This window comes from Ceratotherium simum, chromosome 13 (assembly GCF_057802395.1).
Source record: "Ceratotherium simum simum isolate JZ-2026a chromosome 13, ASM5780239v1, whole genome shotgun sequence".
Lineage (NCBI taxonomy): Eukaryota > Metazoa > Chordata > Mammalia > Perissodactyla > Rhinocerotidae > Ceratotherium > Ceratotherium simum.
The window spans coordinates 47,886,119-47,912,069 of NC_141912.1; the positions used below are offsets into that span (position 1 = coordinate 47,886,119).

A 25,951-nucleotide genomic window follows, 5' to 3' on the forward strand; every position below is an offset into this window, starting at 1 on the left:
TCATGTTATCCCTTTTCCCTAACTGGGCGTAGATGGAAAAAATGACTTCTGAGTAAGTGTGTTTAGGTCTCCAATACGATCAGCTTCAAATTGCGTGGACTTCCTAGTTTTAGCTTGTTCTAATGATATTCAGATATGCATAAGAGTTTTTTTGGTTTATTTTCCCCTATAACGTGAATTTAAAATAGCTGCAAATCCAGGTGTGTTGGCTGCATACAATTTCATTTGCATACCACATACAGGAGGAGAGAAAACCTGGACAATATTTTTTCGCATTTTAATAACATGCCTCCAAAGAAGGAAAGAGCCACACAATTCATTTTCTCTGACAAAACTTTAATTAGAAAACCAGACTCCTCTGATTATAAAAATTACACAAGCTGATAAATCTTGGTAAGTTATTGAGAGAATAATTTTAGGAACATTTTATACCTAATAAAAAAGTTAAAATAATTAACAGCATTCATCAGATTAATTTTGTTTTCACATGGTTTTCTAATATAAAAAAGCATATAGTCATCAACCTTTATATAAATCCATATATGTTTGTAATAGCTTTTCATAATGGAGAGGGACAATATTCACATGTAAATAATGATAATAATAGTCAGTAATGAATCAAAACTGCCAAAAGCTCAAGCATGATAAAACTTAGGACCGAAGTTGCTGAGGGAACTTTTGTTTTCTGGATCCAGCAAAAATGATCTTTTGGAGAAAACCTAGACACAAGAATTCGTGTTATTGTAGTATTGCCCCACTCAAAAAAAATTGCTTATGATCAGGGTTGCTTTACATGTTTTCAGAACAATGACCTTTTCTTTTCTTTCAACAGTTTTGTACCAGAGTAGTGCTAACCGTGTGCTGGTGTATTGTGCTGCCTACAAGAAATGGTGTTTGATCAACAGCGAACCGGAAATCTTCTTTTTTCTCCCCGGACTAGTAAGAATGGATGCATACTGACAATTCCAAGTTTCATCTGAATATCCAGTTTCCTGTGGGGGCCAACCTCTGTCCTGTAATACTATGTCATTTAAAAATATCTTGCTTCGTGAAACTTCTGTCCTGGAGCAAGGCAGCATCACCTCGACTTCCTGACAGTAGCCTTTCGGCAAAATAAAAGAATAGCTCTTGTGTCCAAACAATAAATGAGGAGTTTGGGTAGCATGAATTAGTCGCATGTAATATCTATATTTCTTTATTGCATTCTAATTTTTTCGATATTGCATTGCAATGCTGACCCAATTTGATACCATCATCAAAACATTTTAATCCACAGTGTTTCAGTTAAAAGTGCTGCTGTGTCTTTGCAATAGTCTCCAAATATAAGAGCTGTAAACTGTTTGCAGATTACTTATTTTCACTTGGAAAATGGCAATGAAAAAGTTGTGAAGTAAATTATCCAGTAAAGATAACAATACCTTGAGCACACAGATATTAAACACACTAATGGCTGCTATTAAATATTCTTTTACAAGCTGTACTTTAACACTGACTTCCCAAAGTTAATTTCATTATAATAGTTTTCAAGAAAACTGTGATTAGAAATAATTCAATATGAGTACCTTGAGGACCGAGGATAATACATTTAAGGATGCCATTTGTTTCATGTCTCAAACTAAAATCAAACAGAAGCATTTCTGGAACATTTCAATTGATGTAGTGTGTAAGCTAAACAGTGGCAGAACCAGACCATCCAGGGACATTTCAACTTAAGTGTCGTCCATGCAGTCTCTTGGTGTACCTTCCCTAGGGAGTGTTTTACTAGAAATTACATACCAAGTGAGAGCCCTGAATGAATACCCTAGCTATTATAAGAGAGGGAATGTTCTCAGACAGAAATAAACTTGATTTTGTAAGAGGCACCCCCAATTTTTTATTCAGAGGCAGACATGATAAGAAAATCTGATTTTAGTTTATTATATTCATCACCTTGCTCCATAGATAAATTCCTTATGTAGGACAAAGTAATGTGTATGAAAGAAAATTGAAAAATTGAATTTATTCAGCTGACCTCAACTTCAAGATTCAAGTGGATGAAAATATAAGGAGCAATTTCTGTTGAGAACAAGGCAGAGATGAAAACATGAATGGAAATAGGATAGCTATCACATCTCCCAAGCAACTAACCTCTACAAAACTTTAAGAAAACTTTGCATACGTTGAAACATATGCGGTATAATTAAAAAGCATTTTCTGCCACAAATGATGCAATGCTGCTTCACTAACATAAATTACATTACTTGGGAGAAATTCTAATACGGGTAAACTAAGGCATAAAACAAAAAGCAATAAGAAATTTGAACAAGCAACAAGGCTACACTCCACTAGCCATCTGAGTCAGAATTTCTGTGGATGGTATTGAATAATAAATCTGCTGGTGTTAAAGAAACTAAAACAAGTTCTATACTAACAAAAATTTAGAAGATGAAAAATTTCTATCAGAAAGGAAGACAATATAGCAAATCTCACAATTGTAAGGAAAATATTTCCTATATTTCTTCCTGAATTGATGAATTTAAATTATGAAATTTCTCCTTAATTCTTTCAGCCATTAGAGGACTTGATAATGATCATCTTACTGAACCTGTAATTTAATTACAAGCATCTGTTTTTGAGACTAATCAATGAATCACTAATGTGAACTTGGAAACAGCAGGTAGAATAGCAATAAGTTATTTATTTTGAGGGAAGAAGGAAATGTTCCTGAGCATCAGATGATAATTTTACTCATGCTTATGTCAGGCTGGCTTTGGGTGCTTGTGTGCATAATCCTAAAATTCCAGCTAAGAATGGCTTGGGGCAGTATCTGTGTTCCTTAGCTGAGAAGAAGTGCAAAGCAATTGCCGCCATTTGAATTTGTGGTCGCCATGATAATCTTTCACTTTTTCAACTGTATTTCCTTTTTTTTTTTCCATTGACAAGTTAGGATATGAACACAGTCCCTACTGTGTCAAACATGGCTTTTGTTAAAATTTAAGCTACTTATAAATATTTAAGGAAATGAAGGGCTAAATGTTAGTATTACCTGGCAAGGAGTACACAAGGAGGGAACTTTCACATTTATTAGTAAGTCTATCTTGAATTCCTTACTGGACAATGAGATACATCTAATGGCTTCAACTTTACAAATGAAACACCTGCAGTTTTCAAGATCCTCCCGAAATTCGTCCACACTTTGATCTTGTTTCCTTTCTTCCTCTTTTTCTTTTCTTTTCTTTTTCTTCCTTCCTTCCATCTTTTCTTCCTTCCATGCTTCCCTCTTTCCTTCCTTCCTTCCCTCTTTCCTTCCTTCCTTCCTTCCTTCCTTCCTTCCTTCCTTCCTTCCTTCCTTCCTTCCTTCCTTCCTTCCTTCCCTCCTTCCCTCCCCAAATATTATTGAATGCCTGGCACTATTCTAGGGTACTGGGGTTATAGTAGTTTATAGAATAGAAAAAAATCTCTGCCCTCATAGAGCTTTCACTCCTACTGGGGACAGATAGACAACTAACAGAGACCAGGATAAGCAGGGAAAGAGGGAAAGAGGCTTACTGTATTTTTATAAGATGGTCATGGAAGACCTTTCTAATTACATGATAATTAAGAAGAAATAACAACAAAAAATTGAAGCAGCCTATAGGCCATGGGGGGAAGAAGGGCATTCAGGGCGCCAAGAAGAGCAAGCACAAGATGACAAAGAAGAGAGAGGCAGGAGAGGAGGTCAGGGAGAGGAGGGAGGAGACTGGTTGGGTAAGGCTGCCCCCGTCATGTGTCATCCACCAGAGGTAATGGCTGTGGACAGCTGGAACCTCTGCCTAAGCAGATCCAGTTCAGTTGCATTTCCTTCATGCAGTCTTCCCCTTTAATGCCAACAGTCCTTGCAGAGAATGGGGGCCCCATCTGTGCAGCCTTCTTTCTCTTCTTATAATAGTACTACTTCCCATTCCCCTTGATGTCTGCCTGCATTTATGATTTTTTCTCTGAACTTATATCTCCAATTTCCCCGGGGATTGTTACCTAGCAGGCTCGGGGCTATTAGTGGAGCAGAGGATTATAAATATATCAGAGAGAGAAGCTACAGGGTAAAAATCCATTAGGCCACTAGTTTATTTGAACCATTTTCTTGAGACTCACCTACTTAAGCAGGGTAATGAGGTCATGGATGAACAGTGGTGATAAAACACCTTCATAAAAATTAATTATTTCTCCTGGGGTAAGGTCTTCGTGACTTTGAAATAATTTTATACAAACTTTTCATCAGTTCTCTGTTGAAGATAGTATAATCCAACTAAGGAGTAAGTGTTGATGTGCTCTGTGCTACATTTGAACAAAGAAGAAAGGTGCCACTTGATGCCTTTCAAATCATTAGTTTAGTGGAACATATCAATTCAGTCCAATGCTTGAGATCTCACAATCCCTCCAGTTCTAAATTTCATACTGGACAAACACTTTGGATTTTAGCTTTAAGGACCAAGATTGTTTTCCTCCATCCATAGATGAACTCTTCTTCTTTCCCAAATTAGTCATGATTTTTCCTTTCTTTAAGCCATCCTTTTGAATACGCCTTAGTCATTGCCATGCTAAATAAAAGCGAGTGGAGGTGGCAACGGGGCAGGAAATGACTCCTTATTAACATTCTTGGCTGATGTTCTCTCATAAAATGATTTTTACTTTTTTGTTTTTTTTTTCTTATCTGTCTCAATTCTGGCCTGACTGGTCTATTTATCCGTATTTCTTCCCTTGGGTCAAATTATGAGTTTTAGAACTTGTTTATACTTGTGGTCACTAACTTGTTTTAGTGTATTAATATCAAGCAAAAGGATTTCTGCCCTCAAAGTTTTATCTTCTGCATTGCTAATAACACTAATCAATTGATGGCCTGTCTTGCCTTCCTGTCTTACCATTTTGTCCAAAACCATCTAGCACTCATTGATACTCATTTCCACAAACAAAAAAATTAAAAGAGTAACTGCTATTTATTATGTCAAACAAATATTAACTAAAAATTTTGAACAATTTTTAGATTTAATAGCAGGGAAATAACTGTGGTCTTGCCAATGTTTCATAACACAACTGTTTCAGTTAAAGAAAATAGGTACTTTCATCTTTTTATAGAACATTAAGATGTTCCTCTGAATTATTTGAACATCTCATTGTCCCGAGCAAGGACTTGGTTCATAACTTGCCACATTATAAGTACTTAATAAATGTTTGTCGGATGGATTCTTGAATGGATGATATGGCTGGTTCGTTACGCCTTTTGACTTTCCCAGTTCCTAGATAGCTGTCCATATTTCTAGTTGTTGAAAAATTTCTTCCAATCAATAATTATTCTCTATCATGGTCAACCATTAGTTATGCCTTCCTATTATTGAAAACAACCAAGTGCTCTAAGTATTTAGAAGGAATACATAAAGAAAAACTATTGGAACGTTTGGTAAGAGATCTTGGACCTCTAGGGGCATTTTGTGTCTGACTCTACTATAAGTTTCAGCAATTCTGGATTCTATCTGTGTGACCAAAGTGGCCTTTTGGGGGTCTGGTGGTGGTGGGCTTTTTTAAACGAATTATGGGTTTGTCAAGCATTGCTTTTGCTAGACTATGGCTTTTTGTTTTCCTCCTTTCTTTTTTTAATATAATATCCCCAGTCTGGCATATATCACAGTTCAATAGTTGTGATATTGAGACCAAAAATCTGCTTACAATCATTTTCAACATATACTATACTTTTTTTGGTTGGCAGATTTCCCCTTCTTTATAAAGTTCTCGGAGAAATGACCTTCCTAAAGTGTTTTATTCATGATCAAAATTTCCCAATTACCCTAGAATGCTACAGCACTTTTGAAAAGGATGAAAAATAAAATATCAATACATTATTTAGGCCATTTTGGCAATTTTTTCTTCATATTTTACTCTTTTTGGAAAAAAGGAAAGCAATATTATATTATTATTCAGTATAATAGCATAATATTGTTTCACCATCAATCCTTCTGGTCTTTCTCCCTACCTGACACACATCCTGCATTCTTAGAGTAGACAGATTTAGCAAATAAAAATATAGGATGCTCAGTTAACTTTGAATTTCAGATGAGTTACAAACTTTTTTTATTATAAGTATGTCCCAAATGTTTCATGGGACATATTTATACTAAAAAAATTATTCTTTGTTTATCGGAAGTTTAAACTTATCTAATGTCTTGTATTTTATCTGGCAACCTAGCCGTCCTAGTCAAAACACTATCCATCAAGACTTCTCCGAAAATAAAATGTTCTTTCATACTCCACGCCTTGGCTCAATGTTTCCTAAATTTTCTTCATGAGAAGACCCTCCTAGGGGACTTGGTACAAATATAGATTCCTAAGGCCCACCCCTAGTGAGTTTAACAAGCCTTCCAAGTGAGTCTTGTCAACGGGCAAACTTGGCAAGCACTGCCTTAATTCAGGTAGTTTCATTTCCTCAGCCTGAAATGCCTTTGCACACTTTGATCATCCAGCCTTTCAGGATTAGTGATGAGAAGCTGTGCCTTATCATCACCCCCTTGCCTGGGCAGATTTAATCCAGCTTCTCTACGAACGCCGACTGCTGTTTACAGACTTCTACTGCAGCCATTTTCAAAGCGAAAGTGTGGTTCCCCAGATCAGCAGCATTAGCATCACTTGGAAACTTGTTGGAAATATATATTTTCAGGCCTCATTCCAGACCTACTGAATCAGCAGCTCTGGAGATGGGGCCCAGCAATCTGTGTTTTAATAAGCCTTCCAGGTGATTTTGATGCATGCTTAAATTTGAGAATAATTGCTCTATACGAACACCCATCGCTTTTGTTATAGTTATGTGTAGCTGTCTCACCTCTAGTTTGCTGGTCTAAATTCCCTGATGGGTGGCAGCTGTATCAGATTTCTCTTTGCATTCCTTCTCAGTGCCTGGTACATATAGAATGTTTAAAATGCTTGTTGAATAAAAGATTTGGTGAGTAAATGAGTGAATAGACAATTAGGGGGTTTTTATGGTAAGATATTTAGTAAAAGCCATGACCAAAGGGTGTACCATAAAGCTAGGTGGATGACTGAGCTGTTCTGGATCTTATTGTGTAGCATTGTGACTCCGAGGTCCAACTGTTTTTACATTTTCTCAAGCTGCCACTGACTCCTCTTTCCCTTACACATTTTAGTTGTTCAATAAGATTGTAGACGAATACAAAGAGTTCATATGAGTTATTATTTCTGGTCATTTTAATGCTAATGTTAAAAAGCATATATCTATAAATATGAAATGTTTGACAGGACAATTATTCCATAGGAAAAGTATTGAATTGAACAGAGACAGGCCATCTAAATTATGTAACTGTTATGTGTAAGGATATGTTGTGAAAATTCCATTTTACATGGATATCAACACTAACCAACGCTGATGGTCAAAAATGACAGTATCTTTACTTTATGGTGGAATGAAGGTATGTGCCTTACACAAAACTTTCACAGAAGATGACTGAGGACCAGCTCTCAAATTGCAAGAGGAACAGTGATCTTGTTTCTAAGCATAAATCACCTGGAATGTTAAATTCCCTGAAATGCAAACAAATTTCAAGAATTATTTGCTAATTAATGTTTTCATCTATAGATTAATCTAGACTTATTATGGATTCTTTAGGTATGATACATAAATATAGATAAATATCATATACTTGAGCATCCAGCAATCTAATATGGAGAAAAGCACAAAAGATCAGGTTACCTATTATTTTCCGAAAATTTTTATTTCTTCCTCTTTGATGCACCTTTAATTTACTGTACTTAAGTGATGTCAATAAGGTGAACCAATTAAATCAATTTTTTTCCCAAGCTAGATATGTGGAGAACCAAATCAATCATTCTTGTAAAGAGTGATTTCCTGATTTTGTGGTAAGGATAGCTCATTTTGCATATTAAAACCACAGGAATACGATTATTAAAATATGAATTAGAGTATTAGAGTGAATAGATCATACAAAGAGAGAATGACTGGTTACTGCAATACCCTATCAAATGCACTAACATATTCAATCGTAGGGTACCACGTCCTGGTACTTTGGATGCTCAAAAGTTCTCAGGTGTCCAGGCTACATTATGGATGTAGGTTTTTGTGCCACAGTATTAATTGCATTAATTTCTTCCCTTTTATCTTCAATGCCACAACCCTGTTTCATGCCATTATTGCCTTTATTCTTAGTGGCTACAATATCCTCCTAACATTTCTTTGATCCAGTCCCCCATCTCCAGTCTCTCCTATACTTATATCATTGCAGACTAATATTTCTAAATCCTGACTCTAGTAATAATAAAAAAAGATAATTCAGAAGTCCATCAAATAAAATATGAATTTTTCAGTATGACATTCATGGGTCCCTATACTGCACTTTCTGCTTGGACAAATTCAACTCCTCTACTGGAAACATACCCTCAAGCTAAATTGACTTCATTGATCCAGCAACACATTCTGTGCTTTTCTTTCTTCATGGCTTTGCTTAGGCTGTTCACATCACATGGGATGCTCAGGCCAAAAATCTAACCCCACCTTAAGTGCTATCTTAAATACAATGTATTTCTACCAGGTTTGGGTCTACTAGAAATAATATCTCCACCCTCTAGGTACTCCCTGTGGGAACTTTGTCTTGTGAATTTTACATCTTCACTCAACATAAGGGCTCTACCAGTATTTATTGATTGAATTCGTTGACTCAGTGGCCTAAGCCTTTCAAATTTAGCTGCACTTTGAAATCACTGGAAGAATTTACAAAAATACTGAGACCTGAGTCCCCCTGGTAGAGATACTGATTTAATTGGTCTGGCATGCAGTCTGGGCATTGAGACTCTAAAAATCTCTCTAGGTCATTCTGATATGCAGCAAATTTTGAGGACCAATGGACTGCTAATCCTGGGATTGCCCAAAATGTCTTTTGGAGTGTGTGTGTTGGCCATAGTCTCCTATGGCTACTTGCTTGGTGGATTTATGTCCATCCCGATTCTGTGAACAGATGGACTCTTGAACCAGCTCCAAAATGTGGCTTCCCTAGACCAACCCCAACCTTATCCTTAATTTCAAGCAACATTATTAGGAAATGCTTATTTTGGGTTTACTGGTTAAATATATTCCTCCAAACTTCCTTATAATCCTGCTTGCTGGTTTTTGGGAGCACCGATTATTATTATAATTAAGACTCGAACTATAAAAAAAGGAAAAGGTTAGTAGATAAATTGATGAGTTTAAAACTATGTACACATATTATGCCTCACTGTGATTTCCAAAAAAAGCAAAAGTGAATCTTAAGCATATGACTTAAAAAAATAGTTTATGCATTTTAACCAAAGCATTGTTTTAAATTTTGCATTTAGAAAAGGGCAGGTGGGGGAGAAAATCTATGCTGTTACTCTCATCACATAATTTGTATTTGTACTATTCTGTATAGGCATCTTTCATACTGCTTTATGATGAAAGATATGTATTATACCATAAGGACCCAGTACTTGTTTACAATGTTTTCTTTCTTAAAGTAATCTATAAAGCAGGGATAATAATACCTACTCTATTAGGCAGATGTTATTTGAATTGTTACTAAAACTAATAATATTAGTAGAGAGGATTAGTTTGAGTTGTTTTCCTGGAAACTGTGTATTCCAATTGATCCATGTCAGTCTCTCACTCTTGCACACTGAGGGACACCAGGTGTATATGAGGTGACCAGATGGTCACAGGCATCCATGACAGGATACGGATAATGTTCCAGCATCAGGAGAATCAAACTCATGTCCTTAACTGGCTCTTACAAACACTATATTCTAAGCAATAGAGCTTATGAACTTACGTATTGTTGCTGAGTTTTTGGATCCTTGACTTTAACAGATAAAACACAGAAAAGTGGACTGTGGTGCTTGTATTGTGTAAACCTTTCGCTGCATTCCAGCCCAAGAATATGTCTCAGAACAACCTTTCTCTTCATGATCCTACTCCCAGCTCCAAACAGTTCCCCATATCCTGGTGATCCTTACTTTATGATATCCCATCTGTAACCACGCTCCTTTGGGTCCCAATGGTCTCATCTGCAATAGCCTTCATCCTGGACAACCTGCTTTCCAGTTTGCATGTCCCTGTGTATTGAATACTCACCCAGACTGTGGTGCCTATCCCCCATCTCTATTAGAATCTTATCCAAACCTCAAGGTGGATCTTTTCATGATGCCTTCCTTGCCCTTTCTTGAACATCCCATCCAGAAGTTTCCTCAATAGATCATAGGTTCCTCAAATGCATGTACTATGAGTATTGGTATTTTTCTCTGAGCCTAGCACAGAGGCCAACACAGGCACTCTTAAATATTTGCTGAGTAAATAAACATAATCCCAAGCAACCTAGGGGTGCTCCAGAAACCCATCCACAGTAAGTCTTGATCCTAAAATACAACTTAATTTCTGGTCCTATTTTTTTTTAAGGGTTAACTGCCAACAAACTTTTGGAGATTTAGATAACATCAACATTTTTCCGACCCCTTCTAATGTGTTTATTAAAAAAGAGACAATAAAATAACTATGCTAACAAATAGAAACCAAATAAAAAATTTAGTTTATTTTCCTCTTCAAAAGTTCTGCATCTGTGGGGCCGGCCCCGTGGCTTAGCGGTTAAGTGCGCGCGCTCCGCTGCTGGCGGCCCGGGTTCGGATCCCGGGCGCGTACCGACGCACCACTTCTCCGGCCACGCTGAGGCCGTGTCCCACATACAGCAACTAGAAGGATGTGCAGCTGAGACATACAACTACCTACTGGGGCTTTGGGGGGAAAATAAATAAATAAATAAAATCTTTAAAAAAAAAAAAAGTTCTGCATCTGCTTTTCTTACTAACCTCTTTTTTTTTTTCATCTCTGTCCTTTGGTTTTTTTCTTCATGTCAAATCACATTCCCTTTTATTTCACTATCAAGATGCATATAGCTTTAGGCTCTAGAGTTCAACTTATTAGAGAGGACAGTTAGTGTCAACATACCTGAAAGTCTTCCTTTATATGGAGCCCTATTCCTGTGTAACTGGCTATAAAGAAGAATTCCAGAAAATAAAACAACAACGAAAACATCCACATATAGGCTCTCACAAATTGAGACTGTTAACTCATTTTTCATTAGGTCACAGGCAGACAAGTCAGAGGCAGGAGGATTCTTTCATTTATTTTTTTCACTCAATAGATAATTAGTGTCTGCTAAGCAGAAGGACCTGTACTATATACTATTTGCCTTGTCAGCTGCCATTATTAAAAGCAGTAGGGAATTTCAGCTTGATGCACACACAAATAACAACGATTAACATTTTTCCCAAACTTTAGTGCTTACCAATATGTTCACCTGTCCAACTTAATTTTGCTAAGTTCTTATTTTACTCCTTTCTAGTCATGCTCATTGTTACCTAAAGGAAAAACATGTTTTAATTACTCCAAGGAGTAATTACTCCAAGGAAAATTATCTTAGAAATAAAAAAATTGAACATATTTAAACAAAGAAAAAAGCAAAATAAATTAATGATCAAAATTTTAAATTTGGACAGGAAAGTGGCTATTGAGTAAATCCAAACATTTCCGTACAAAATTCTGGGCATCTTTATTTTAAAAAATGTGGAAAACTATATAAAATGAAATGTTATTAGACAGAATTCTCTATTTAGTCATGCAAATGATGTCAGTAATGAAGACAACTCTGCAATGACAAAAGCTTCTAAAGTGAATTGCAGATTATTAAAGTTCCTCAGAGTAATTTTGGCACCAGATGCACTTAAATCCTGTGAATGCTGGTTATCTATGTATTCCTTGTAATGCCACCACATTATTCATCAGAATACAGTGGACTTGGGTTTTCAAAGATTTACCATTTTGGTTTTAATGACTTAGAAGTGGTGCTGACAGCTCATGAATAATTTTGTGCAAACTTGGAACTGTATTGCATGCAGCCTAAGGGATATGCCTCGTGAGTAAGTCTCTGAACTGCTCAGGAGACACCAGCCTATTTATTATTGTCTCCATCTCTGTAGCTCTCATCTGGTGAGAAAATTGTTGGTTCAAGCACTTTTATAGTTAATATTCCTACAGTGTTACAATGTAATACAGCGAGAAGTTTTAGGATGATTTTTTTTGAACTGATTATAAATTGCTTTAGACTTGAAGTAAAGAAAATTATTAGAGGTCTTAAAGGGCCACCTAAATATTTCAGTAACACTTTAGAAATTCATATGTTTTAAAGACATCTGTGAACTTAAAGATTCATAAAAAATATGTCTCAGGAATGCCACGCTGTTTTGTATTTTATTCAGAATCCTTTATCATAACCATGTAGGAATAATTGATATATATTATCATGGTATTATTTTTAATGTATGATTCTTGACTTTTTAAAGGATAAAATTTATAATTTTTAGAAATTGTGATTCAATAAAGGACTAAAGAAGTACAGATTGTTTTGTTACATTGTGATGTCATGAGATGTTATGTTTAGGAAGTTTTATTCCTACCCTAGAAGACTCTTTCCCTAAAGAATAGGATCCCAAAGATCCCACAGAGGTGAGATGAAGAAGCCATGTATTATGACATTCTGTGGGGCATTTAACATTAACAATAAGAAATAAAGGAGAGTACAGTGAATTTATGAACAACCTAGCTTGCAGCATTTGGAATTGTGATCTAGAAAGAACTGATGAAGTCAATCGACTCTATGAACTAGGGAGTAAATACCTGTATTATCTTCTATCACTATTTTAATATGCTAACTGTTCCTTATTATGACTAATGGAACTAGATATTTGTTGTTGTTGTTGTTAAAAATAGAAGGTCAACATAGCCAGAAATACCATAAATAACTTTGTCTAGTGGCATTATAGTAAATATAACGAGATGACATTTATGCAAGTAGCTAAGACTTTATTGTTATTTTTCTTGAGTTTTACTGTTAGGCTTCAGATCAGAGGTTTCTTTAACAGAGTAATCCTGAGGATTTAACTAAAATTATTATATCTTCATGTATCCAAAGTAGGAAAATAATAATGAAATAAACAAGGAAATATTTGCAACATAATTTCCCTTGATTGAGTTATGAGATTAATTTAATAACTAAATGTGGTTTACATGTGCAAATCTACGTGGAATAATTTGTTATTTCTTTATTTTTATTATAGTTAGAAAAACCTGGTTTATAAATTGTCTTTTCATTTATAAAAATTCTCTTTTCATATATAGAGAATAGAGATAAATTTTGATAAAGGTCAAAATTCAGGCAATTTGGAGACTTTCGAAGGACTCACACGAGATATTTGCTTCTTATGTGGGTATTCAGGCAGTTCCTTACTTTGAAGATATTTTGGAATGGAAATATAACTTAGGTAATATATATATATTTTTGATATTGACATTTTTGTTCAAAATTCTTTTTTAAGCTTTCCTCAATAAGTAGCTTTACTTTTAGAGCCCAAGATACAGAATTACAGAGCAGACAGCTTTAAATGGCTTATTAGTTTATTTGCACTCTTTTAGGAGTGATAAATGAGGCTGTTTTCACGAAGAAGATGTGGTAATAAGAACCTATATGTCATACAACATTTAAAAAGAGAATGTTCTTTTAGGGAAAGACTTCTGAAAACGGTGGTTTGCCATGAAGTTTGTATTGATAAGACACCGGAGTCTCATAATTTCATACTTTTTATCATTATTTTTTATTTTGTTATAGAAAATTTTGTTTAGCCAGGATTAAGAGTAAGTGGGCTTTTGTTTTAGGAAAACAAAGGAAATAAAAGTACTCAACTTTTACTTTCTTTCCTGCAATTTGTCTATGCATGGGTGAAGAATGTTTCTTTCTAGTAGTTTTCTTCTTACTGATTCTAATGTTTCCAAAAGTGACCTGTGTTTCAGAACCCTAATTTAGCCAAAAATAATAGTAATGGCATTGGTGCCAGTTTGTACCATTGGCAATAGTACACAAGAAACCTAAGTAAAATGCCAAATACTAGTAACTTTGTCTCTTTCTATTTGCTTAAGGTAAACAAGCAAACAAAAAACTGAATTTTCCTTCAATTGATAAGAAGTGCACTTGGAATTTTTACTGAAGTTATTCACAGATTATTTGATTGTACACCTCACTAGGTAGATCTCTGCCTCTAGGTCAACATCAGATATTCTCTTTATGAACCATTTCATGCTCTGGGATGTATGTAGAGAGAAAACCGAACAACCACCTTGAGAGATTTCATATTAATGACTATTATATTAACCAGAATGCACAAGTAGGACTGCACATAGGGGTATTCCTCTTACATTTAGCCTGGTCTAAATTTACAAAGGGAAAGAGCATCAAGGAGGGGTGATACGTAATATTACTTTGTGCTTTAATATATTGCCATTTAATCAAAGGTTGCATGCCATTTTGTCTTTAAATACCCTTATGAGGTAGCTTGGAAAGATCTCTGCCCTTTTCAAGCTGTGACAGATTTCCTATTTAAGAGCAAGAGAGTATATTGCTGAAAAATATGCATAATTAACAGGGAAGTATAATAAAGTTGTTGCTTAAACTCTACTAAAACTTTGGGATATTTGCATTGGTGAGTTTAAGGTCTAATTTATCAGTACCTAGCACTTTTATGTTTGAGAAGAAAAGATGCCAGAATTGCCTGATTCTACCTCAAAATAGATGCTGCATACTGCAGCAGGACATGCAGGAATATGAGAGTTTGGTCTTTTTCCAGCTCTCTTATTATGGCCATCAATAACCAGTGAATCGACCAAATAGAATGATGGAAGGTATTTCAGCTTCCTGGGGAGATTCTATTGAACTTCTTACATTAGACAACTTAAATGCTCCCCACAACATACTATAGACTGCCTCTGTCAAAATTCAAGTTAATAAATTTATACAGGACTTGAAAGTAACACACTAATAATAAACTCCACTTTTTTTTTTACCCATGGCAGTCTCTCCTAGTTACTTCTAGGAAATTCTTCAATTAAACCTTCCAAAGCATTAAAGTTGTTATTTCTCCACTGGTTTGACAGAGCCCTGTGGGTAATGTGGTTGTTCTAATAACTATAGAAGTAGACAGAAAAGAAACCATAGGGTTCCTCTATCTGGCCATCTGCCATGTGGGAAACCAGAACAAAGTTACAAATGACTTCTAAAAACCCCAGTTCAGATAAGTACAAACATGTGACATGGAGCAGGAATCATACATTAGATGTTCTTATTCTTCTGTTTCTAAAGCTGCCTTCTGATTTTTAAGACTTTATAATTAGCATGACCCATGAGAACTTAGGGAAAATGTCAACTGGGAAAAATAAGAGGGACTGACTTTCTGTAATTTATAAAAGTGCAAAATTAGCAATGATTTTTTAATACATACTTTATCATATTAAAAAATGTCTACCTTACAGAAGTTCTCAGTTTAGAATATAAACCCATTTAATTTTGACAACATCTTTAGAAATGCAGAAGAGATACAATGTTATCTGTAGACTAGTCATCAGCACTATTCTAGTATATGATTTTTGACCCTATACATTTCTCTCTTTGAATTGTTTTTCGTTTTATAAGAAAAGCAAGTGACTTCTCTATCAGCAACAGAGAGATCTTCATTAAAGACAGAGAAGACAACAAAAGAGTATTTGTGGGCTGGCCCCGTGGCTTTGCGGTTAAGTGAGCGCGCTCTGCTACTGGCAGCCCGGGTTGGGATCCTGGGTGCGCACCGACGCACTGCTTCTCCGGCCATGCTGAGGTCGCGTCCCACATACAGCAACTAGAAGGATGTGCAACTATGACATACAGCTATCTACTGGGGCTTTGGGGGAAAAAAAAAAAAGGAGGAGGATTGGCAATAGATGTTAGCTCAGAGCCGATCTTCCTCAGCAAAAAAAAAAAAAGAGTATTTGTTGTCTCAAAGATGCACAAAATCAGAGCAATGCTGACAGCCATCCCTGGGAATGAATAACGCTTATCTGGGTGCTAACTTGAAGCTTCTTTTCAAGGAATTTCCCTAGTATCCCACTTTCACTCACAAAATCATCTATAGCTCTGGTTCATGCTTGCAAATTCAGGAGCACTTTCCCCATAAAGATCAGGTTATGAATCTGACAAATGAGAAGACAAACTTCAAGTGAGATATATTTGCATATGATCAATTTTGCTAGCAGTTAAGAATCTATAGTTTTGAGGCACCATGAAATTCTCTGTGCTGTATCCTAAACTATAAAATACGTGGAATTTTCCCACATGTTCTATCATACCTACTTGCTGACATCTTGGTTTCTAAGCACGAAGGCTCATTTCTCAACATCCTTTCAATCTTATTCCAAATGTTGCCTGATCCAAATCCATAACTCTTCAAACACAGAACACCATCTCCTGCCCTTCTGACTAAAACATACTGGTAAATCAAACCTTGGCCATTTAGTTTACAAATCAAAGTAATTTACTGCTATTATACCTATCTATAGTCCCTCCCATGCTGGACCTGATGCTAAGAGGATTTGTTGCTTTCATTTATGGTTTGCTGCTTTTGTTTGGATAAACATATTTGCAGTCATGATTTTGAAGAGAAACCAGTAAAAATAAATCTAGCTCATTTTCTCCCTACACAATATATTGGCAGATCATTGCTTAAAAGGGTTAGTGTAAATGCCTGCGCCACAGTGATGATGCTGAGTTTCACATTTAGATTCAAGATGGGGAGATTTCAAGGGCATACCAATTTGTCTATAGATAGGTTTTGAGTCAATGTTATAAAGCTTGTCATAAAATTTTTTTTGTAACACAGAGCAAGAAGTGTTTTTTGTTGCATTTTTTTTTTTGTTTTCAAAGGGAATAAAAATACTTCTAAATCCCTTTTAGAATAAATGACAGTTTTCAGGTTCACATTTGAAAGGCTTATCAATACCATTTACAAACACGAACAAAATAGACTGAACAGAGAGATCCCTCTAGAAAGAAGCTGAGCAAATCACTGAGTTCTCCAATCCACAAGAGACAACATCTAAATTCTAGTCTCAAGGCATTGTATTCTCTGGTTCATCATAATATTAGCAAACACAAGATATTAGAGTATGCTTAATTACTGACTAACACAGAATCTGCTATGTTCTTTATCTGGAAGCTAGATTTAGCCTCTAGGATTTTCCAGAGGACATTCCAGAAGAGGTTGCTGCCATTGACACCCAGGGAAGGCAATTTTTAAATTGTTCCCCTTGGGATGGAATTTCCTGTGGACTTTAGGCCTTTGGGACCAAAACCTACAAGGCATTTATGAATAGGTGATATGAGAATTTTAATAAAAGTTGCAATAACCATGAAAATAGTATCTTTAAAAATCTATGTACTATTAGTAACAATGCATGCATAGTGCCAGGCATTCATAACTATTTGGTCATAAAAATATGTGACTGTAATTATGATATTTACAGTCAACTTATAAAAACACATGTATCTCTGAATGGCAACAGTTAATCCCTAGCTCTGACCACAAGCCTAGAAGGATTATCTTATTATGGGAAAGTGCAATGGGTAATTACAAAATGGACAAAACTCTCACCCCCTTGAATTCAACATTCAAGAATGGCTGTTATAGCATCATAGGAGCTTCATTTGTCATGATTCTTCTTCTAACCTTGCAAGGTAAAACCAAAATTCTGTGGAAATAAATAGAAATCAAATGGGAAAGAAACACTCACATGATACAACCACAGTGGAGAATAATTCTTTCACAGAATATTTATGCACAACCTTCAAAGAGGTTCATGGTCCCTGGAAGAATTCATAGGATGACATTTAAGCATAACTTAACCTCTTATTAAAAAAAGTTATGCATGGTTAAGTTAGCATATGATTACCTTTAACTATAGGAGGTTAAGAATCTAGCTTTTAGACAAATCTCTTTCTATAATTTAGGTGAATACTTCTTTGAAACTTTATTAACCATCTTGGAGAGCAGAGCTCTTATGATACTTTCTAATTCAAATTCAATTTCTGATAGGAGGAAACAATATACATTCAGTTTAAATTCAGAAAAGGTGTGGTTTTTGCAAATTTTAAAAATCTCTCACTTTAAGGGATAAACACGTTTCAACAAAATAAAGTATTCTATGTATCTGAGATATTTCCCACAGGTTTCTTCTCTTCTAGGAGTTAATCGGTCATCTTCTAGATAAGTTCCTAGTTTGAACACCATCAGTATTTCACAAATGGATAAAAGAACGCAAGTAAACTTGAAAAACTAGAGGGAGTTGCACACAAGCTACCGAAAAAGGCAGAGGTTGAGCATTACCTGCAAATCATGATCCCATGTTTTAGGATGTACCTTGGCATTCAGTGAATGGAATTCTTGGAAATATCTGTTTCACAGTGAGATTGGGAAGCCAGATGATACTCAGTTAGATTCCTCCTGGGCTTAAATTACTTCCTAGGGTTGAGTTAGGGAATTTTGGGTGGTATATTAACTCTTCCTGAACAAGAAATTCCATTTCAATAAATTATTGCTGCAGTTCACTAAAGAGTACCATGGTGTCCTGGAAAAGATAATGTCCCTTCCAAAATTCCACCCCTCTAGTCACTTGAACAATGAGAAATTCATATTTTTCTTAGTCATTTTGGTCCTTAAAGATATAACTTAAAAAGGAACTGTTTTTCCCCATCCAAATAGAGACTACGGAAGCATGATATTAGAACTGCCCCAGTGGTTTGGCAATAAATGCCACTATCCTCGTATGCATTTGGCTACTGGTATGTTCAATTCTTTCCTTATAAATCAGCCTGCCAATCTTATTTGTATATGGAATTGTCTAAGGTAATCAAGAAAAATAATGACCCAAGTAGGCAAGCTTTTTAAAAATTGGCAAATGAATGGCATATGGCACACCTTGGAAAGAAATGGAGTGATAGTTAATGGAATTTCTTAGCTGATTACCTCGCATCTTTTGAAAGGGATGTAAATCGAATCTTCACAAATGATGAGTTAACTGTGAAAGAAGAATCCCCCCTCCTCCCAAAAAAACCAACTCCTCAGAAACTTCTACTTCAGATATGAGATCACGGTCTGCAGGTCTACTAGTGCCAAATACCAGTTCATCCTAGCAGAGCAGTTCAGGAGGCAAAAGGCTAAGGTTATCTGTGACATGACTTTACAAATAATGCAAGAACAATAACCCTAGGTGTATGGCAATTTTTGTCCATACTTGATCTATTGATACAGATCTCAGATGAACACAGTTGAGAAGACATGGATCATTTCTAACAGAAACTCAATAACCTCAAAGTAGGACAAAACAAACTCCATTCAATAAACTAAAATTCTGTTAAATGTTTTTAGTTGTAGAAAAAGTTCTCCTTTCCCTTAATATTCTAGTAAACTCTTTATTTCTAAAAGCACATTTGTTTTGTTGTTCTGTTATTTCATTAATTCATCAACTTCATTTCCAAAGACTGGTTTGTATCGCTTTTCTGAACTTAACTGACTCCAGGAGTTTCTTTTCTTTTGTTTTTTTAGATTTTAATACTTTAAATTCAATTAAAATATACAACCAAAGTTGGTGGGAAACAGTAGCTCTCTTCCAGGTGAAAGAGCTTACTAGCATATTTTATAATCATTGGACATTTGCTCAGTCCTATCTGAAAATTTACTTATTTTACTGCTTGTCATAGGAAAAGGCATTTTCTAGTAATTTTCTGGACAGGAAGTACAGCATTAATCCAAGTAAGCACCCAACAGACTGAGTCTATCTGCTGGGAAGCAGTTTTAAACTTTAAGTCAATGAAAACATTTACCTCAGTCTCTTTTTGGAGAGAGAATCCAGCAGCAGTTACAGTTAATATGCCACCTGTGGAGAGCTACCATCACCCTAGGAGGTGGGCCAACTGAGGAGCACTTTCCAGGTAACAAGAACAGTGATATTGCAAGAAGCTACAAAACGATATTGCAGTAGGTGTAGTGACCACTACTATGGTGATCGTGGCCTGGGTTTTTGTTCCAAATATTAATGCAAGGAATACACTAGGCTTTATAGGATTAGGATATTTTCCTTACACTAAGAACCAGTTGATGACGCATGATGAGTGGTGATGGTCCATTTTCTCTATTTCACCCTACAACAAGTTTCCTAGTTATGTCTCCTTTCTCCTATGTTAATTATCTATATTCCATGGCAGTATATTTTCACCATCTAAAATGAGAACACTGTAACTATGGTATACCCCAACTCACATACACACACACACACACAAGCCACATGCACCCTTATACACATATGTATGGACAACATGTGTAAAACGCTCATTTGCAGTGGGTGAGCTCTCTGAAAGCAGCCAAATCAGCCTTCGCAAATACAGAGAACCACTAAAAGCCAATGAAAAGCCATATCAGCTATTTAGCTCTAAAACGAGATTTTAAACCTTGCCCATGTGGTAATTAATTCAAATGCCTTTTTGTGTTTTTTGCTCAGTCATCCAAAGCAAGACTCTCAAAGATTGACATGATATGTAGAATCTAATGGACTCACATCTCTGTTTATTTTGCTTATTGCACAATTGAGTAATACTCTTGCAGCTGAAACACTTGAGTTGATTTTGAATGGCCATTAATGCGTCTACATATGGCTAAGGCTGATTTGACTTTCTAGAGAAAGGCCAGCCGATCTGCAAATGGACACCTCCCTCCACACAAACGTCAATGTACACTAAAGACAAATCTAAGTAGATGTATATACGGCATATATACATACATATGTACACATAAAATGGATTGGGAAGTCCTTTGGTTTAGACGGGATTAAATATGTACTTCCCAAGTGCATAGGTTTCCTTTGATCAATCTGTTCAAAAAACAAATATGAAAAGTGCCATGGCAATTTTGACATTTCCTATGTCTTTTTCCCTATTTGGAGGGCCCCTTTCTTCTCTTCTCCATCTCTCCTAAGCATTTTATTCTTAAAAGCAGTTGGTTCTTTTGGCCTTCGAACACTCCATTGATTCATCCATTCCTTGGAAGAGCTCTAAGATCACTTCCAGAAACTTATCTTTAGTGGAGAACAAGGTTGCAAAGAACTTTTTCCCCTTCTTTGATTCCCTCTTCCCCCCAGGAAGTGTACACCTTGATGTGTCAGGAATAATTCACTCTTGATCTGACTTGCCTTGTTACCCCGGGCCAGCCCAAGCAGCTGAGGTCTGAGCTTTACTTGCCCTGCATCGTTGTGCAATACTGGAAAAGAAAAATAATCCATTAGTCTATACCCTTCAGACTGTGGTGACATGATCAGGGTTCTCTTGAATTTCTATGCACTCAATTTCCTCTCTCTCCTTTCGTTTGGCACGTTTCTTTTTCTTGTGGTGTTTTTTGGAAGGGGGGAAAAAGGTTAGGAACACAGGTAAGATAACAAAACAGTGCAGAAGTGTGCAACCCCCAGTGAGCAGCAAGCATTTGAACAGTGTGAAGGTCAGGTTTGAAGGCACAAATAGGAGGGGGACCAACCCAATAAGAAAAGAAGTAACATTTTGCAAAATGGCTGTCCCATGCTCTTGCAGGGAGCTTTTTATACATTGTGTTCGGGTGTGCTCAGTTGCTAATACAAATGTGTAAAGCAGTGGTGCACAGTGGTCAATGGCAAAATTTAAAGTGTAGATAAGGCACAAGATAGAAATGCAATCCATGTCGATGTTCCATAATGTCATTAAGCCCAGAACGCCCAGCTCAATTGAGGTGACGCTAAGAATTAGCCAGAAGTTTCCCAGAGGGTGGATCACTAGGAAAAAAGTCAGGACTAACACCAGGAGAACACCTAAGCCTGCAATCAGAACAGGCACTGTGACAGACAAGCCGTAATGGTCCATGAACACAAAGGAGGGGTTGAACACGATGAATCGGATGCTCTTTGAAAGGGACAGAGGCCTCAACTTTTCCAACACTTCTATGACTTCCTTCTGCTTGTCTCTGCTAGTCCTGGCCACCAGATACAAGCGAGAAGCAATGATGTTGTTTTCATCTCCTGCCTTGGAGAAGATGATATCATTTCGAAAATGCTGGAATTCCGGCTTTTTTAAAAATGAACTTTGTAGGACACTGATGAAGTCACTCTTGTTGTTGGCACTGATGTTGCTAACTTTCAGGAACTGGTAATACTGCTCCATCCAGGACACTGCAGTGAACCCACTGCAGAGTCTCCGTAGGTCCTCCTGGACGCTGCTGTTCCAGTACTCAAGGGGCTCGTAGATGTAGAATCCTATCACAGGGCTATAGTTGCTGAAATATTTCTGCTGAACCATGGCATAGGAAACGCTTGGGGAATCACTGGCAAGTAGATTGATGATGTTGGCTCCGTCACTGATCTGCAAGCACCCCATGAAGGAGAAGGAGGCATAAATGAGATAGAGGATGACAACAAATGGCTTCACATAGATATTGGTAATCCATTCATTGTAATGTTCACGGAGGAAGTGCTGAATAAAGTGGTGCTGGTAGGGGTTTGTCTCATGATGGGATGTCTGTTGATGCCCATCACTCATCACTGTCTGGAACCACACAGGTTTGCGGTCCAGGTATTCTGCAGAAGGGATCTTGCAGCAAAAGATGCTGTGGTAGCGGTTTTGCTCTAGTTGGCCAGCAAAGACCAGACAGGAGCCAAAGAAGGAGAAAATGTAGAAGTAGTTTAGCAGAATGGAGACACACATGTTCTGACAGAAGACCTTCACAGCCTCTATGTTTGTGAATGGGCTGGCACCCATGCCAAACGTAATGAAGTACAGGGAGCTGGTCATGGTATAGGTGACCATCACATCAGAATAGGCATCTGCTACCCTGTCTTTGAAGGGCAAATTCTCTCTGGTTCTCCGCCATCCAGACAGAAGCTCAAATACTCCTTTAGTTCCATGACCTAATTTAAAAAAAGAAGAAAAAGAATAATTGTTTTTATTTCCTCCTATGGTTCAAGTGAATTCCTTATAGATTATCTATGCTAAATAGTACTTTATACTCTAATCTTCAAAGCGCTGTGATCCTCCTGTTAGGGTCTCAAAATCTGAGTTATGCAACAGGATATATTTGGTCCATGTTTTCACTTTAGCAAAGTCCAAGTTTATTGGTATTCTGGGCAAAATGAAACATTTATTGTCTGTTCTATTAATTTGACAAGTCATAAATATAATGTGATATTATTACATGTTTTTCCCCCACACACATATTGTCTCTCCAAACGGATCATAAGTTGTCAAGGGCAGGGGCCTTTATTCGTTCATCTTCAAAAGCCCCTCAAATAACAAGTCAGTGATTGATCCACTGATATGTTGACTGATAGTCCCTAACTTCCATTTCAATTTGACTTAAATGCTAACTTAGGAAATTACAAGATGATTTTAAACACTTAAAAATGGCGTTAAATTGATTTTACAATGTTAACAACCTGCTTGGTGGCCAAACGGCTTAGAAACCAATTCCTATAGATTTGATTAATTAACATTGGATGTGAGTCAAAAAAATCTGCCAGGTCACATAAAACACAGGGCGAGACCTTCAGAGCAAGAGATCATAGCAAGCATTTCCTTTGGGCTCCTCAAAGAGCCTTTATTCACAGAGTATATGCTGACTTCTTCATTAAAGTGAAAGGAGAATGATTCTTTTTAACCAACTTCTGTGCACCCTTTGATAAGGGTAAATAGGCAAAAGGTTTAGTCAACAAATATTACTTGAGCACCTACTATGTGCCAAATACTCTTAGATACTGAGCTGCTACTTTCAGGAACTTGACAGCTCTTAAGATATCACCACTTGCGTCCTTACTAGCAAAAGTAGGAAGAAGCTGGGAGAGCAAAGACGTACTTTCCATACCTGTAATTTCCTGCAATTCTGTTTTTTTCACATTCCTGAATTAGCTCTGTCAATTACAATCCATGATATAACAATTGGGAACTTTCTGAGTGAGTGGAAATCTTCATAGATCACTCTTGCCCTTGTAGGCATAGCAATACTACACTCAAACCTTTTCTATGGATGGATACATGCTGTGCTAAGGCTGTTCTCCAAGAAACCTATTAGACAAAAATGTAGTTTAAAGGTACGAAATGATCTAGTTAAAGAAAACCTGGAAAATGGACTTTGTGTGGCATCTAGATATTGGAGTTATGTGTTACACACTGAATTCACTTAGTAGTAGTTTAACAAACATATAATGGCTAGGATCTTACTATAATCACTGATTTTGTGTTGTTGATGGGGTTTGCTAGTTGGCCTACATAATCCTTCCCTTTCTTCCTTATTTGATTTAGGACTGAAATGTACATAATTAAAAACTTTATTTTTCAGCCTACCTTTCAACTAGGGGTGGTTCACATGACACGTTTCTGGACAATGCAGTGTAACTGGAAGTCATTTAAGAATGCTTATTAGAAAACCAGAAGGAGCTTTGTCCTAAATGGGCGTCATGTAGCCACCAGTAAAAGCCCTGGTTTACGATCTTCTTGTATTCTCTTTGAAGAAAACCAAATCGCCATTTGGCTAAGCTACGGTAAGTAAGGCTGTTATATGTAGCTGAACCTATTCCTAACCAACAAAATTTTGTAGGTGAGTTAACATTTAGCAAAACCTCTTTTACGGGGATCTAAGAGTTTCTGCTTCATAGTTAATTTGATTGTAGTATTTATAAGTTCAAATGTGTATCATGCTAATTTTTGATTTTAAAGACACATTGGTCTGTCTATTTGGGGAGATTTTATTAATCATTAATTGTTATTTCATTGGAGTTCTTCCTATAACTAATACAAAGCCTACTTATTCTCCAAAGTTCCCTCTTCTGGGTCTCCAGTCTGGAAAGATAAGTTTATCCTAACAAGTAAAAAGGGTATGAAAACTGAGGTCATAGGTATAAGGTAAGTTTTTGGAGGCAATGATATATTCCTTCTTGCATTTAATTACTAGCTCAACATATATGTGCATGAAGTAAGTCTAATGATTCCCAACAACATTAATTGTACATTTCTATCCTCTGCAAGTCTCCTTGACCAGACATAATACTTGTTCTCTTATTACCTTGACAAAAACATAAAATTAGGATATTAGTTAAGGTAATTAAAATAATTCTTTAATTAGAGTACTACCCTTCTGAAATAAGGACTCTTGCTCTCTTTCTAGTCACAAAGGGGGAAAAGGCTACATGGGGCTATGGCTAAATTTGGCTTGCCTTTGCTAATGGTCACTTTTATGGAATATTAGGTACACTATGTAGGCGAGATTGTTACTTTTTATAGTGCAAAGGTCTGTATGTGTGGGAAGATGATGCTAAACCATATTATGTTAAGTAATCACTTTAAGTGTGCTAAAAACTGAAAACACAATTTCCAAACTTTGTTTGGAGATGGGATGTTTTATCTTATTCACAGGTTTAGGTATTTTACAGGGTATTCCTATCGATTCCTATCCATTCATTTGATTCGCACCATAAACTGACCACTTCCCAGCAATTCAAATTGATTACCTGCTTCCGCCAGGATAGTCCTCTCACTCCCCATGAACCTGCACGTGGTCAGGCTTATCTTTTTAGTTTTGTTCATGCTATTTTCTCTGCCTTACAATCAATACCTTCCCCTCATTGCTGGTCATATTGAAATTCTATCCATCAGTCTGTTAAGGCTCAGCTCAATTCTCTTCTTTGCCATGAAACCGTCTCTGACAATTCCAGATATACTGATTTTTTTTCTGTTCCTTAAATTCTTATTGCACTAATTAGTTACTCATTTCGGCATGCAACCATGTACTGTTTTGCTCTGGAACAAAATGGTTTTCTCAGACTATGTTCTGTCTCTTTGGTTAGACTGCAGACTCTTCAAGGTCAGGGAAAGCATTTTATGTTGTTATACTCTGTAGAGCATCTGGGAAAATGGTATATGCCCAGAAGATGCCCACTGTCCTCTTATTGAATTAAATCAATGTAATTCTTGATTCTAGATGGTCCAGAAAACAT

The 25,951-nt window shown here is 36.4% G+C and overlaps 1 protein-coding gene across 3 annotated transcripts in view; it reads right to left on the bottom strand.

Moving 5' to 3' along the window:
* Positions 1-521: 521 nt before the first annotated feature.
* PTCHD4 (patched domain containing 4) overlaps positions 522-25,951 on the bottom strand; it is a 199,051-nt gene continuing 173,621 nt past the window's right edge. For all 3 annotated transcript variants that reach the window (XM_014782636.2, XM_087438690.1, XM_004424041.3), the window contains one exon: positions 522-22,873. In XM_014782636.2, coding sequence (XP_014638122.2) covers positions 21,240-22,873 — 1,634 coding nt within the window. In that variant the 3' untranslated portion in view covers positions 522-21,239. The remainder of the gene's footprint in view (positions 22,874-25,951) is intronic.